Raw genomic sequence first — 15,407 nt, forward strand, 5'->3', positions numbered from 1 at the left:
TGCTATCCCCATTGGTGGCCAGGTTCAGCCCCCGATGCCAAGGTCCCCTACCTGCACCCGAAGGGCCCGGCTCGGCCTCCTGGTCAGTTTGGCAATCACGTCCACCATCCTGTCCCCTCCGAGCTGCTGGGATGGAGCCCTGGGAAGCTTTGGGGGTGGAGCCACGGGGCACAACCCCGGCTGGCACAGGGCAAAAGGGAAACAAGAAGTGGCCTTGAGATGGTGGGAGGCTGAGCCTCCAGCCCATTTCCTGTCAGGGCTGCGGAAGTGCTGCATGAGGCAGGCTGCCTGAGGCCGGGTGTGTATGTGTGTGTAGGGTGGGGGGGCAGGGGGAAGAATGGGGAGATTTTTGTGTCCAGGGACACCGCTGGCTGCCTCACTCAGCTCTGATTACTGATGAGTTCTGACTCCTAGGCCCAGACACAGGCACGGAACGGGCTCCACAGAGGGCGCATGGGAGCAATGGTGGGGGAGGGGGAGGCTTCACAGATGGGGACAAGCCTGGGGCGGCTGGGTGCTGGGGCCTGAGCTGGCACAGGCAGGACAATGAGTGACCATCAGCTCCCTCAAGGCCCAGGGAGGGTGTGATGGGAAAGAGGAAGCTTTGTGCGGGTGGGTGTCTCAAAGAGGAAGGGGGAGGGGCAGATGTGGTATCAGAAGAACCCGGTCTCTGGATGGGTTTCCAGCACGTGGAGGGCGGGAAGGATCTGACCACATCACCATCTACCCGCCTGACCGCCTTGGTCTGCCTCCTCGAGGCATGTGCCGCCTCCGCCACGTGTCCACCTACATAAACAAGCTTGCCTGTGCCCCACCCCCACTCTCCCAACCCCAGGAGAAGGGGACAGGAACCAGCTCCAGAGCCCTACCCTAGGAGCTTCCTCCTGGCCTGTCCGCCCTTGACCCTCTCATGCACAGCGGACACAGCACGTCCCCAGTGAGAAGCAGCAGCCCCTCCTCCCACCCCTTGGGGACCATTTTGTTTTCACTAATCCCCTCAGGGGTGCTTCCTCCCCAGCCCCAAGTGCCAGGCAGCACCCTGCCTGCCCAACTGCCCGCCTTCAGGCTGTCTCCTAGGGGCTGTTCAGGTCCCAGTTTAGGCCCTGACCCCCACCCTCCCACCCTGGGTCCCAGACTTCCCATCTCTTACGCTCCCATTTCCGTCATCTTCCTGCCCCCAGACCTGGCTCTCCCTTCTCCCATGTTCCCCAGGCCTCTCCTCCCCTGCACCCACAATGGGCTCAGCGCAGAGACACCCAAGTAAACCCTGTGTGGTATGGATTTGGGGTCTAGGACACTTGGGGAACCACATCCAGAGCAAGTCTGGGGTCTATGCTCTACTCTACCCCAAAAGCTCCTGGACAGTCTCCTGTGCCCCGGCTCAGAACCCCAGAAGTAGACTAATCCTTCCCCGAGAGCCTGAAGTCCTCACATGTGTCACACACACATGACACACTACAGTACCCCACCCTGACACACACACACACACACACACACACACACACACAGGTCAACAAGAGTTATGGAGCCACGCCCAGGAGATGGAAACAGCTGTAAATTCCAGAGCAGCCAGAAACTCTGAGGCACCAGGGAGGGGCTGGGGTCCGGTAGGGGAGAGAGCAGAGGAGGGCAGGAGTGGGAACCCAGGCCTCCGGCTCCGTCCTGCAGGGGGAATTGGGAAGCAGGGTCTCCATGTGGCAGGAACCTGGAGTGACAGTAGAGGGGGCTGGGACCACACGAAAGGTAGCCAGAACTCCACCTGCTGCTTCCCACGGTAAGAGGCCTGGCCTGCACGGCGGGGTCCCCCAGCGAGCGGGCCCTGGCCCCACACTACAGCCACTTGCCAAACCCACACAGCTCTGGCTGCTCTCGATGACGGAGGTTGGCTCCTCAGGCCTCTTGCCTGGGCTTCTCCTCCCCCAGCAAGAAAAGGTGATGACCACAGTGGTTCCCCAGTGGGGTCCTCTTTTCTCAACCACACCCTCAAGCCTTGAGAGGTGCATGGTGGGGGAGGGGACAGAACAAGCCAACGGCACATCATCCATCTCTCCAGCCCTCTGGGCTCACCCCTCTCTCCAAAACCCGCCCGGGGGGGTTGGGGCAACTAGAGCAGGTGCAACCAGAAAATCCTAGCAGGTCTCTGGGGTAAGAGGCAAAAGAAAGACCCACAAACCCTCGACTGGGGAGGGGACAGGACCTGCTCTGCTGACTGAGCCTGCTCTGCGCCATCTGGGCCGAGCGGAGGGAGCGTTAGGATGAATGGTGATCTTTCCCGCTGGAAGCTTAGCCGAGTGCACAGAACTGTCCCTCCCCTGAGCACACCTGCTCCCGGGCAGAGTCCGGCCTCACTCGGTATCCACCCCAGCTCCACCCGTGTGCAGTGGGGAGGCTGGGTCGCCCGCAGGATCCGGGCCCTCCAGCCTCAGAACGCCCGGGGACCCACACAAGCCCGAGAGTCTGATGTCACCCGCCTGGGCAGGGGCCTGGGCAAGGCGTGTTGTGTCAAGGCCCAGGGGGCTCCGTGGAATCTGATCGCATGCAGGTAGCACGAGATTCCAAACCCAATGGCCCGCGGCGAGGCTTTCCGCCTGGGTTTGGGGCAGAGGCTTCATTCAATTAAAAGGAAAGAGGGGAGGAGCAGGAGTCCAGAAACTTGTGTGTTCTCGGCCTCGGCTTCTCTCTGGGCAACCTCTTGAATCTCTGGGGCTCCGTTTCTTTCTTTCTTTTTTTTCTATTATTGTTCATCCTCACCCGAGGATATTTTTCCATTGATTTTTAGAGAGAGTAGAAGGGAGAGGGAGGGAGAGAGAGAGAGAGAGATTGGTTGCCTCCCGCACACACCCCAACAGGGGCCGGGATGGAGCCTGCAATTGGGCCTCGGTTTCTTTATCCAGAGATTGGGCTGTCACTCTCTCCCGCTCACAGGCTGGTTTCTGTGAAATAGCCAGCAGCAGCCGGAGTTCCCACACCCACAGGACATGGGAAAGAGGGCAGGCTCTGCTCCCCGCTTCTGCATTTCTGCCTTTGGGTCTTGATGGCTCGCCCTTGGCTCTGGACTCTGCCCGAGCCTTTGGGTGACTTCACGGGGCTGCCTGCTTAGCCTGCTCCTGGGTGGAGGCCCCTCATGGCTCCCAGTCCCTGTGCTCTGAGTAAGGCTGGCAGCTCTCCGGCTACTAAGCTGGGAGGAGTCGCAAATGGTCGCCAAGGAAGTTGTCAAGCAAAGGCTGTGGTGATGGCAGTCTCGGGGGTGGGAAGATGTGATGGCGGCGGACCCTGCCCACTCCCTCAAATGTATCTGAACCTGTAGCCACCATTCCTTCTCCCTCCCCTAATGGGGAGCTCAGGGTCCTCCTGTCCCTGCCAACCCAATGGCCAGCCAACCTCATTGCCTCTCACTTGCTCAAAGGCTGCCTCACCTCGAATCTCCAATCCTTCCACCTTTGTCCCTTTGGCATTTCAGCAAATTCAAGGTCTCTCCATCTTTTTTTTTTTTATTGATTATTTTAGAGAGGGAGGAAGGGAGAGGGATCGGGAGATAGAAACATTGATGGGGGAGAAACATCTATCCACTGGCCAAACCGGTTTCGGCCATCTTTTTTTTTTTTATTATTGATTATTTTAGAGAGGGAGGAAGGAAGAGGGATCGAGAGATAGAAACATTGATGAGAGAGAAACATCAGCATTCGGCTGCCTCCTGCGTGCGCCCCAGAGGGGATCGGGCCCACAACTCGGGCATATGCCCTGACTGGGAGTCAGTGGGCTCTTGGTTCCTGGCTTGACGCTCAAACACCCCCATGCTCGCCCCCCGCACTGAGCTAAACTGGGGCCGGACAAGGTCTCTCCATCTTGAAAAGAGAAAGAAGGCCTTTGGACCCAACTTTCCCTTCCTCCTTTTCAAAGCCGACTACTTGAAGGGGTGTGTGTGCCCCACTGTCTCGCCATGCACTCACTCAACATCCAGCCCACTGCTCAGGCCAGGCCTCCCACAACTTCCTTTCGGACAAATCCGGTCCTTGTCTGGCCTGACTCTCCCTGGTACTTAGTCCTCACAACCCTCTCCCTCCCGTACTGCCTCGGACATGGCCTCTCGGTCAGCTTTCTCTTCCTCTATCTGCCACGTCTCTGCTCGTGGGGCCCACGCTCCTCTTCCTCTGCCATCTCCTCGGTGCTTTGGTGTCTCATGTCTGCTTCTCACTCCACTGTCCTGGGAAAGCTCAACTGACCTCATTAGGTTAACAGCTCACAACTGCATCCCCAGGTTCAGCAATCCAACCTGGATGTCTCCGACACACTGAAAAGCTGCCTGCCTCAGCCTGAGAGCGTCTCCACCCGCCTTGAGCTCCCCATCTCGGCATCACCTCTGTTGCTCCAACAGAGATCTAGAATCATCCTTGATTCCTGCTTCCCCTGGATGATCTGTCCCTGAGCCCTGGTGGCCTGACCTATCTAAGCCTCTCAGACCTACCACCCTGAGGTAACACAAGGGTCAGAGGAACACGGGCACCGCCACAGGGAAGCCAACATTCCAGCTTAAAATAGACATTCTGCAGGGCAACCGGTCTGGTCTCTTTCACAAATCTCTGTCAGGGCAGAAGGAAAGGGAGGGGGTTGTCAAGAGAGACTTAAGAGACAACCAACTGCAAGGGATGGCCCTTGACTGGATCCTGGTTCACAGTGCTGGAAGGAACTTGCCTTAGCTAAGGGCGGACACTTAACTATGGCCTGGATCTTAAACAGTAATTGTTAAATCTAGGTAATATGTATAGATGTATTCATTTTAATATTCTTTTTGCGCTTTTGCATGTTTGAAATTTTTCATAATAAAAGGGGGAAAAAACCCTTAAAATTTTTTTTTTACTCTTCCACACTCTAAGTGTTATACTTTTGCATGTTTGAAATTTTTCATAATAAAAAGGGGGAAAAAAACCCTTAAAATTTTTTTTTTTTTTACTCTTCCACACTCTAAGTGTTATTACTACTCTATGAGGTATTCATTATTTTTTATCTGGAGACAGACTGGTCCTTCCAGTTCTCCCTTCCTCCAATCTAACAGAGACAAAGGAATTTCTCTCCCTTTAAGGTGCAGCTCTGGGGCCAAGGGCTTAAACATGCCCTGTTTCTCCTCTTCTCCCAACTGCTATGCTCTACTGCCCAAGCCAAGCAGGGGCTGGGGCAGCTGGATGGGCAGGACTGGCTAGCACAGGTCAGAGTGTCTGACACCTGGGAAACCCCAGGGCAGACTGGGTCCCCACATGAGACTTTAGGGTAAAGGCAGGGTAACCCTTGTACCAGACCCCCAGGAACTGATGGGGAGCTAAACACTCTCTGCCCTTGCCCAGACAGCGTGGCTCAGTGGTTGAGTGTCGACCTATGAACCAGGACGTCACACTTCAATTCCCTATCAGGGCAGATGCCCAGAGTTGGGGGCTCCATCTCCAGTAGGGGGTGTGCAGGAGGTAGCCAAGCAATGATTCGTCTCTCATTATTGCTGTTTTTATTTCTATCTCCCTCTCCCTTCCTCTCTAAAAACAATACAAATATATTTTTAAAAAGTAAAACTATGTATATACATGCTTTTTAAATGTTAGTTTTTGGTTTTTTGCACTTTTCTTCTTCAAAATTGACATGGAACCCCTCCTAGAGACCACCACCCCTTTTCCTCTCTACGCCCCTCACCAGGTAGGTGATCCAATAGCTCGACCCCAGTCCTGGAGAGCAAACACACATAAACTCCACTCCTCTGACAGCCCAGTGGCTGGAAGGGACAAACAAGACCACCAAACCAGCCCCTGCTCTCAGACCCCAATAAGGCTGGGACTCAGGACGTGCTAAAGACGCCTCGCTAATCATGGTGGAAAGAGGAATTTGTTGATCAGAGGTGAAACAATTAAAGGTGGGTCTACATCTCACTCTTTTCACTCAGATATTACCCCCCCCCCACCGCTACCACCAAAGGATCAAAGATTTAGATTTGATAAGTGAAACCATAGAAATACTCAGAGGGAAACATGAGCAAAATTCTATATTTTAAAAAGGCCTTTGTGCCCTGGCCTTAGTGGTTAGAGCGTTGTCCTGTGCACCGAATGCTCAAGGGTTCAATTCCTGGTCAAGGGCATATACCTGGGTTGCAGGTTCAATCCCCAGCCTCAGTCGGGGTGCACGCAGGAGGCAACCAATCAATGTGTCTCTCTCAAATCAATGTGCTCCCCCACCATCTTCCTCCCTCCCACTCTCTCTAAAAATCAATGGGGGGAAATAGCCTCAGGTAAGGATTAACAGCAACAAAAAAAGGCCTTCATAGTAAAATAAGTGATTTACATATTTCTTATATAAATGTATTTTAAGAAAACTAGTGTGGCTAAAAATACCATTAGCAAAGTAGAAAGGCAAACTTGGAGGGGTGATTACAACTCATGGCAGAGATAAAGGGCTATTTTCCCTAATATAGAAAAACTTCCTCAAAATCAATAAGGAAAAGACCAAAAACTCAATAGAAAAATGGGCAAAAGATATGAACAGATCATTTGCAGAAAACAACAACAATCCTTAAATATATGAAAATGCACATTCAAACTACCCTAAGATCATATTTTATAGCATTGTTCGTATTAGGCAAAGATTGGACACAAAACATTCATCAACAGTGGACCTGCTAGATGAATTGTGATACATCCTGACAATGAAAAACCGCAGGCTAAAAGGAAGCAGCCGGATACTCTCGATATACAATCTCCAAGATAACATTGTTATACCAAAAAGGCAAGAAATAAACAAGATGTAGGACCATGCGTACTGCCTACTACCTTTGTTTTTTATTTATTTTTTATTGATTTCAGAGAGGAAGGGAGAGGGAGAGTGAGAGAGAGAGAGAAATATTAATGACGAGAGAGATATTTTTACTCTTCTTTACCACTGGGGATCAAGCCAACAACCCAGGCATGTGCCCTTGACCGGAATCGAACCTGGGACCCTTCAGTCCACAGGCCGACGCTCTATCTGTTGAGCCAAACCGGCTAGGGTTGCCTACTACCTTTGTGTAAGACAGACAGAATACCAAGTAACCGATTGTATAGTCATACTAGCTTGTATTTGTATAAAGAAAACCTGGGCCCGAGCAGCGTGGCTCAGTGGTTGAGCCTTGACCTAAGAACCAGGAGGTCACGGTTCGATTCCAGGTTGGGGCACATGCCTGGGTTGCGGGCTCGATCCCCAGTGTGGAGTGTGCAGGAGGCAGCTGATCAATGATTCTCTCTCATCGTTGATGTTTCTATCTTTCTCTCCCTCTCCCTTCCTCTCTGAAATTAAAAAAAAGAAAAAAGGAAAAGAAAGCCTGGAAGTATAGAGAAAGAATGAATAAAAGCAGTGATGATGGAGCTGATGGAGCACAGGGCATGGAAGCAGGGGAGTGTGTGAGAATTTTTGTTATATACTTTAAAACACTGCTTTGATTTCTAAAAACTATGTACGTATATTACTTGGTTTTAAAAAAATTGAGGCCATCAATCAGAGAGGCTGGAAAATACAATGACAACTTGAACAACAACAACAAAAAGAACACACAAGGAGAGTCAAGCAAAGCACCAAAGGAAAAATAGAAAGGCCACTCCAGAACCTAAAACACGTCACCCGCTGGACTGAAGGAGGAACCGGGCTCTCCTGAGATTCAAGTCTGTGGCCTGGAAGAGCAGGCAGAGGAATATCTCAGCCTCCGGGCAGCAGTACATGGAGACAGAAATAAAGAGGGAAGCGATACGAAGCTGGGAGGGTCCAGTCAGGAGAAGGAACGTGCAAATACAAGAAAAAGTAAAAGAAACAATAATCATGCAACAAATAGGTTTCTCTAAGCTGAAAAAGGGCCCGAGTCTACAGGCTGACAGGCTTCTGTGAGTTCCAGATGGACGTGCTGAGAACAGGAATCCCCACACCTGCACATTCTATGGAATCCGTCTGATTAGGAACCCCGGGGAAAAGCAGAAGCCACAGGTGAATTGGAAAGTGTGGGAGGACAACAGATTAACAGGGGGAGTAAAAGGGAACCAATAGTGACCCGACTGAACGACAAAAGAAAACTACAAGGTAAAATAAACCGTAACAAAATCAAGTGCAGTGTTTCAGCTGTTAAACTAAATGTGAACAGACTGAGTTATCCCATTAAAAGACATAGCTTGGGTTTAAAAATATAGTCATATGATAGATATATACAAGAAATATGCTTTTAAAAAATGTGATAATGGTTGAAAATAAAAGGATACTAAAGATACCAACAAATGCAAAAAAAAAAAGAAGAAATGAACTGAAATGAAAAGAAAGATTGGTCACCATATTAATAACAGAAAGGTGGAATTTCAGGCTAATGATACAAAATAATGAAACAAAGGCACAACTTGTGATAACAGAATAGTCAAAATCTGTATGCTCCCAATAACACTGTCATTAAACATAAAAAGCAAAAACTACTAAAAGTACAAGAAGAACTCTATAGAGGAAAGTTGAATGGGAGATTTAATAAACCTCTATCAGAATTAGAATAAAGGATAAAAAATAAGAAATTACACAAAGGAAATACCCATTTGAATAATATAATCAATAAACTAGATTTGATCCATATGGAACCTTAACTAGAAAATATCATTAACTTGGCCACAAAGAAATCCATAAATACATTTAAAAGGGGGATTTCATAAATCTAAAAAACAACAACCAAAAACAAACACACAGTGCTTTCCTAGTAAAGTATGAAATAATCAAAATTAATTGGAGAACTAGTGGGATATTTGCAAAGACCAACACTTATTGATGAGAAGAAAAAGTCTGCAAGTCCAGAGGGTTTCACAGAGGAGGCTGGATTCCCCTCTGACATCAGTTTCCTGGCCAGAAGGTAATCCTGGACTTCCCTCTGGTGGGGGGCCAGGGAGGTGGTGGCTCCTCCAACGTGCTCCCCACCCCAGTACCTAATAGGTGCAATCACCACACTAGATCATAACTATCGGTTTGCTTAGCAATATTTCCTCCTGGACAGTATCAGTTTGCTTGGCAATAGCTCCTCTTGGACAGTAAGTACCTGAGGACAGGGACCATGCCTTATTTCTCACTGCCTCCCAATGCACAGTACAGCATGTGCCATTCGCTGAATCAATGAATACAGTAAGTGAAAAATTACAGCATCATTGTCAGCACACCAGCATGTCTCCATGTCTATAAAACTCCCAACACACAAGAAAGCAGAATGGATGGAAAGAAACCAAAAGCCAACAGTCATTAGATTGAAATTTCCCCCAATTAGCCAAATATTTGTAATAGGGTTAAACTATTTCTGTAGGGGGAACAGTAATTTATAAATTCAGACAAGGTGGAGAGTCATCAGGTGTAGAAGAGGAAGGGTGATGCTGAAAGCGCCTGGAGGCAGGCCCCTTCTGGCACCTCTGCTTCCTCTCTTGGGCTCAAGTCCAGCCAGCCCCAGGCAGACATGGAGGTCTAGACAGACCCCAGATCCGCTCACCTGTGTGCCTCATGATGGACCGGCACCACCAGATCCCAGAGCCTGGCCTGGACAGAAGGGGCCTGCAGGTCTGTGTGCCTAGGCAGCAGCTCTGGAAATCCCCTCAACACCACAATCCTTTCACAATTTGGAAACAGAGTCTCCGAATTTAATCAAGAATCCCTATGCCCCTGGGGCCCAGCCTTGGTAGAGCCCCATTTCCCTCTACACCAACCAACATCAACTATCTCCTCGCTCCCCAACACCCTAGCGTGGAACACTGACTGCATTCTGATCAACAGAAACCCCAGTGATGATGGTGGATTTTCCATGCCCAGGACCTGGCACTCAGGCCTGACATTCAGTCCCGATGTCCCGGCTCCTCCCACTGCTAAACACAGATCCAGGAAGGGCAGAGAAAATCCATCTAGTGAGGCCAGCTGCTGGGGCTCAGGAAGGAAGTGGGAAGACAGGTGATCCAGGGGCTGAAGAGAATGAGAGACTGGGCGTGAAAAGAGGCCCAGGCTGGGGGAGAGAGCCCAGGGGGCACCAGCCCCATACAGGGTGAGAGGTTGCTCCTTTCAGCCTGTGAGCTGTGGGTCAGGAATGTGGGAGAAGGAAGGCACAGAGCTACCCAACAACCTGCTCTTCCACAAGCCAGGAAGCAGCATGGGCAGCGGGGATCCTGGGTCAGCCTGGGGCTGCCGGTGAGTCATGGGGGTAAAAGGTCAGGTCAAGTGTGAACGAACCAGTTGGGCCACCCAGGCCAACTGCCCTTGCCAGAGGCTGGGGAGAGTTGTTGAGAGGAGGGAGTACAGACAAGGGGACTCACCGGACCCTTCCCTTGGCTCAGCGCCCTGCTCTTACCAGCCTCCCGCTCCTAAAGGCTGCCTGGCTGGCCCCCGAGGGGGGCCCAAAGGGATCTGTTTAAGGCCAGTTCTTTTGTTTAAATCATAGCTGCCTGGGCCGCTCTTGGAGTTTGCTTTGGGAAGTGGGTGCCAGCCTGGGATCCCGAGAGGAGGGCAGGGCGCCTCGCAGCGGTCGGTCACTGGGTGGGCTTTAGCGTGGTGCAGGGGAAGGCCGGTGGGTACGGGAGGCAGGGGAGAGAGTGGGAAGGCTGCCCTCCGCCCCAGCGTCCAACTCCATTTGGAGTTGAAGGGTCACTCACAGTTCCTGGCAGAGGAGGGAGAAACCAGGGCCCTGGGGCTTCTTCCAGTCCAGGCCGCCTACTCAGGTGAGGTGCCTCCTGGGCTGTTTGCATAAGAAGCCTAAGCGGCCAGGGCTGTAACTCTTTCCTCCCTGTGGCCAATGCCCAGGCAGCAGGGGCGGGCTAGTTCAGATGGCCAGCCTGGGCGGGGATGGTGACCTCACCCTGAGTCAGGAGGCCCCCTGGCCCAGGGGTGGGCCCCAAGCCACAGAGGAGGAGTCTCAGGTCCCTTCCTCCCCAGCTTCCCTGGGTCCTGGAGCACCTCTTTGGAGGGGCTCAGGGGCGAGGGGGGAGAGTGCTCCAGCTCGCCTCCCCTGTCCTCCATCTCTCCCCACTCAGAAGCAGGTGCTTCGCCCTCTCTGGTTCCTCTCATTTTCCTACGACGCCCTCAGCTGCAGGAACAAGAGGAGGGTCTAGGTTTGCCTCCTTCCCTGCTGCCCATGTCCATGGCGGGCTGGGCACATACAGGGCACTCTCTCTTTGCCTTCGGCTTGTGCTGTCCTTGCTGAGGGGAACAGGGTGGCCAGGCCTGGAGGCCAGAGTGGGGTTTGGGGTCAGGAGGCCTGGAGCGGACCTGAATGCTGCCCCCTCCTGGCTGTGTGCCTTCCAGCCAGTCACTGAAACTCTTAACTTGTATTTGTACTCCGGGCAAATGGAGGTACCTTTAAGGCAGTGGTTCTCAACCTTCCTAATGCAGCGACCCTTTAATACAGTTCCTCATGTTGTGGTGACCCCCAACCATAAAATTATTTTCGTTGCTACTTCATCACTGTAATTTTGCTACTGTTATGAATTGTCATGTAAATATCTGATATGCAGCATGTATTTTCATTGTCACAAATTGAACATAATTAAAGCATAGTGATGAATCACAAAAACAATATGTAATTATATATGTGTTTTCCGATGGTCTTAGGCGACCCCTGTGAAAGGGTCGTTCGACCCCCAAAGGGGTCTCGACACACAGGTGGAGAACTGCTGCTTTAAGGCCTGCCTTCAGAGCTACTGTGAGGGTGAGCCTTTGAGTGAGAGCCCATGGGACCATGTTTCATCTTACCAGGCTTTGTGTCCCCAGTGGCCAGCAGACACCAGCTGTCATTATGTGCTAGCTGAGTGACTGGTGACTGACCAGGCTGTAAAATGCTGTATAGTGTAGAGACTCCTCTCATCTGGGGACGGGGGTGGTCCCTGCCTCTCCACACCACCCTCTTCCAAGTGGTCCATCGACTGGATACTGTTTCCCACCCTCTTCGAGGACTCCACATCATCTCCATCTTCACATCCTTGCCCCTCCTCCCCCTTTGCGCTGGGCCCTGCCTCACATCCTTTCTCCTGGAGACCCCATCTCATCACCTACCCCCTCACCACCTGCAGCCTCCCCCTCTCCCAGCTCCTGCCCATTCACTTAGGTTCGGGGAAGTCTCCACCCTCGACCTACACCTGCCTCTGGCCACACGGCGTCTCTCCCTTCCCTGCCCAGCTTCTGAGAGCTGTCTACACGCTCAGTCCGTGTCCTCCCCTTCATTCCTCTGACCTCTGGCTTCAGCCATACCCTTGACCCGTCCCTGATAAGACACCACTGACGTCTGGTGGCTACTTCCGATGAATGTTTAATGGCCTTTATCTAACTTCCCCTTTCTTCTGGCCACTTCTCCTCAGCTTCGAGCCAACATCGCCTGGTTTTCCTCCTTGTTCCTTGGTGCTTTCTTCCTCTCAGGCTCTTCTCTCTTCCCTTTGTCTGTCGCCCAGACGTGGTGGCCCCAGGGCTGTCTCAGCACTCCTGTCCCCACGTCCCCACTCTCTCCACACCCAAGGCTCCAACAGCACATGCTGAGCACCTTCTCCTGGGGCAGCGGACCGCCCGAGCCAACTGCCTCCTGGGCCCAGCCCAGCGGGTCAGAGTGGTTCAGCCTCATTCCTTTCCTCCTCCCCTCCCCATCACCCCCTCCCCCCGCTGCATGCCAACTGTGCTTCCCTCACACACCCCTCAGCCCATGGGCTGCTGAGTCCACCTCCCAAGTTTCCTGTCATCACGGAGTGTCCAGGAGACCAGGAAGGCCCTCCTCCATTCTCGAAGTCCTGCCACAGGGTCTTTTCTCAAACCCACCCCCTTTTCTCCTGAGTGCCTTCCCAGGGCTGCAGGATAAAGCCCCCCTTCCCCGGTGAGAGCCCGGGAGGCCCTGCAGGGCCAGGCACTCCCCACCCCTCATCCAAGCACCCATTCCTGAGCCCAGCTGCACAGGGTGGGGTGGGGCTGCAAGGCCCCAACGGTGCCACATGTCACACCTCCACCTCTGCCCGGCACCTGAGAGTGGCTGAATCACAGACACCCTGTGCCAGGCTGGGCCGGGCCTCTGTGCCCTCCTGACATCCTCCTGCCCCCGACGCTGGGCCCGGGCTGGGCCTCGGTCACCTTTGGATCTGAAGGCTCACGCTGTTTGGCAGGTCGGGTCCACGCACGCTTAGCGAGTGAGTAAACGGAGGGAAGGGCAGCACCTGCTTCTCCGGTCTCTTCCCAGAAGAAAACAGGCCGGCTCACCTTTCAGGAAATTCCTTCTCTAAGTGCTGCCTCGCACAACTAAGAGCGGAGTGGCATCTCCTTTCTGGGGAGAACTGAGGCCCCACCCCTGGAGTGGGTGGGGAGTGGGGTGTCAGGGAGACCCACAGCCGACACTGGAGGAAAGCCGGGTCACAGAGAGCTGGTTTACACCCATCACACAGGAGGAAACAGAACCAGAGATGCTCAGCCACCCCGAGGCCACACAGAGGATTAGGGCCAGCAGTGGGACCGGGCAGTCTCTGCCAATCACCGGGTCTTGGCAGTTCCTCTCCAGGAGACACCACCACCTCTCCAATGTTCCACTGCCACTGCAGGGAGCCTGGGGACGGAGGGGCAAAGGTGCCACTCCGCAGTGACTGTGGCTGCCGGGGAATTTCTCAGGAGGAACCCGAATATAGGGTCCCCTCCCCCACCCTCCACCTTCCCCCCTGGTCCAGAGCTCTGGGGTGGTGTCCCTGGGCAGGCAGACCTGAGCGCCTGGGCTCATGGGAAAGGAGCTGCGGCTCCTCGTCCCTAGTCCATACCCTGCACACGCTCTGGGCCAGGCTCTGTGCGGGGCGCGGGGGTGCAGAGGGCAAGGCAGTCCTCCACCTCAGGGGCACCCCTCAGAGGGACAGACAGACACCCCACTATCACCAGGACGGAGAGTGCAGGGGCTCAGGAGTGCGCCGCTAGGTGTCTGCCCAGGAAACGGAGGGGCGCCGGGAGGAGAAGCGCTGGCATCCAGCCGTCCATCCCAAAGAAACTGTCTGGCAGGCAGGCCGGCGCCGGGCACAGGATCCCTCCGCTCCTCACCCTACCCCCCTGCATCCCCGGCGGGCAGGGTCCATTCCCCACCCGCTGGATGCTGTTCTGCACGCCGGCCACAAGGGGGCGGGCTGCCCCCTGCAGAAACCGGAGCACGGGCGGCGCAGAGCAGGAGGAAAGGATACTAAGTGGAACCGCAGCCAGTCTTTGGCGGACTGCCTACTACGGGCCCCGCGGGTCCAAGCTCACTTGGTTGAAAGCTGTCAACAACCTGAATCCTTAGGTATTGTTCTACATTTACACATGGTAGCACTGGGGCTGGAGGGTGACTCAGGGGCCGGTGACTCAGCAGAACCAAATTCGGGCCTCTGTAGTCTCAAATCCCGAGCTCTTTGCGCTATAACCACATGGGGTGGAAGAAGTACCCAGGGGCTTGCTTATGCGGACGGTGCCTCCTTCCTCTGGGCATCCCAGACTCGGTCCTGGGACTGGGCAGGGATCAATGTTTATTGAAATGACATCGACTACAAAGAAACTATAGCCTCCTAAGTTTCAAGGGTCATGCAGTCATTCCCCCCCTCCCCCGCCCCTCTTTGGGCTAAAAGACAAACTGAGACCCCCAGAGGAAGCGAATTGACCATCATTACACAGCTGGTGACAGATGTCTGTGCATCCCCCTCCATTCCCCTTCCTGAAAAGTTGCTAAGTTCAAGAAGTCATGCCGTGGGCAGATTTCTGAGGATGTAAGCGTTTTTAAAACGTGCTCTGTTTTCGATTTCCCAAATTAACATAACTAGAATCTGAAGCGAAAAAGAAAGAAAAAGCCACTATGAGTGGACTTCTTTCTGAAACAAACCCATCAAGCTGCTTCTTCTTCTTTTTTTTAAAAGAGGGAACTGAAATGTTGGAAGCAGCCAAAAAGGGAAGCAGCCTCCTGACTGTCATATCCATTATCTCGTCTGACACCCCACCCCCACCCCAAGCTCCTGTGAGAAAGAGCCGGCGCAGGTCCACAGCCCCCTATTTCATGCCTGATGCGCTTCGGAGCGGTTCGATTTCAGAATGAGGATGCGGCGCACACACCTGGTGCCATGGGTGGGGTTACGCTCCCCGCGAGGCCTGGGCCTGCACCCTGTAATCAAGTTCATTCATCGGTAGCACAACCTGAATATTCACATTAAATGTGATGAATAAAGACCACCGACGGCCTCACATGGGTTCAAGACAAATTTTGCCATACATTTTTTGTACGAAAAACCTTTGGGCTCCAGGAAGCTCTGGCATTTGGCAGATAAGAGATGTGCGCCTGTGCCCCTTGTTTCATGGCAGAGGAAAGCGAGGCTCGGTGTGAGGGAGCTCGTCCAAAGCCGGCGGACCTGCTGCTCCCTGCGGAGCCCGACCTAAGTCAAGCGGGC

At 53.2% G+C, this 15,407-nt stretch overlaps 1 protein-coding gene across 1 annotated transcript in view; it reads right to left on the minus strand.

Moving 5' to 3' along the window:
• The window catches only part of ARHGAP27 (Rho GTPase activating protein 27), a 31,849-nt gene that overhangs the window by 12,707 nt on the left and 3,735 nt on the right, over positions 1-15,407 (minus strand). The window contains exons 4-5 of the mRNA XM_015572519.1: positions 395-410; positions 52-288 (exon numbers count right to left, since the gene is read on the minus strand). Coding sequence (XP_015428005.1) covers positions 52-288; positions 395-410 — 253 coding nt within the window. The remainder of the gene's footprint in view (positions 1-51; positions 289-394; positions 411-15,407) is intronic.

The sequence above is a fragment of the Myotis davidii genome, unplaced genomic scaffold (genome assembly GCF_000327345.1).
Source record: "Myotis davidii unplaced genomic scaffold, ASM32734v1 scaffold109, whole genome shotgun sequence".
NCBI lineage: Eukaryota > Metazoa > Chordata > Mammalia > Chiroptera > Vespertilionidae > Myotis > Myotis davidii.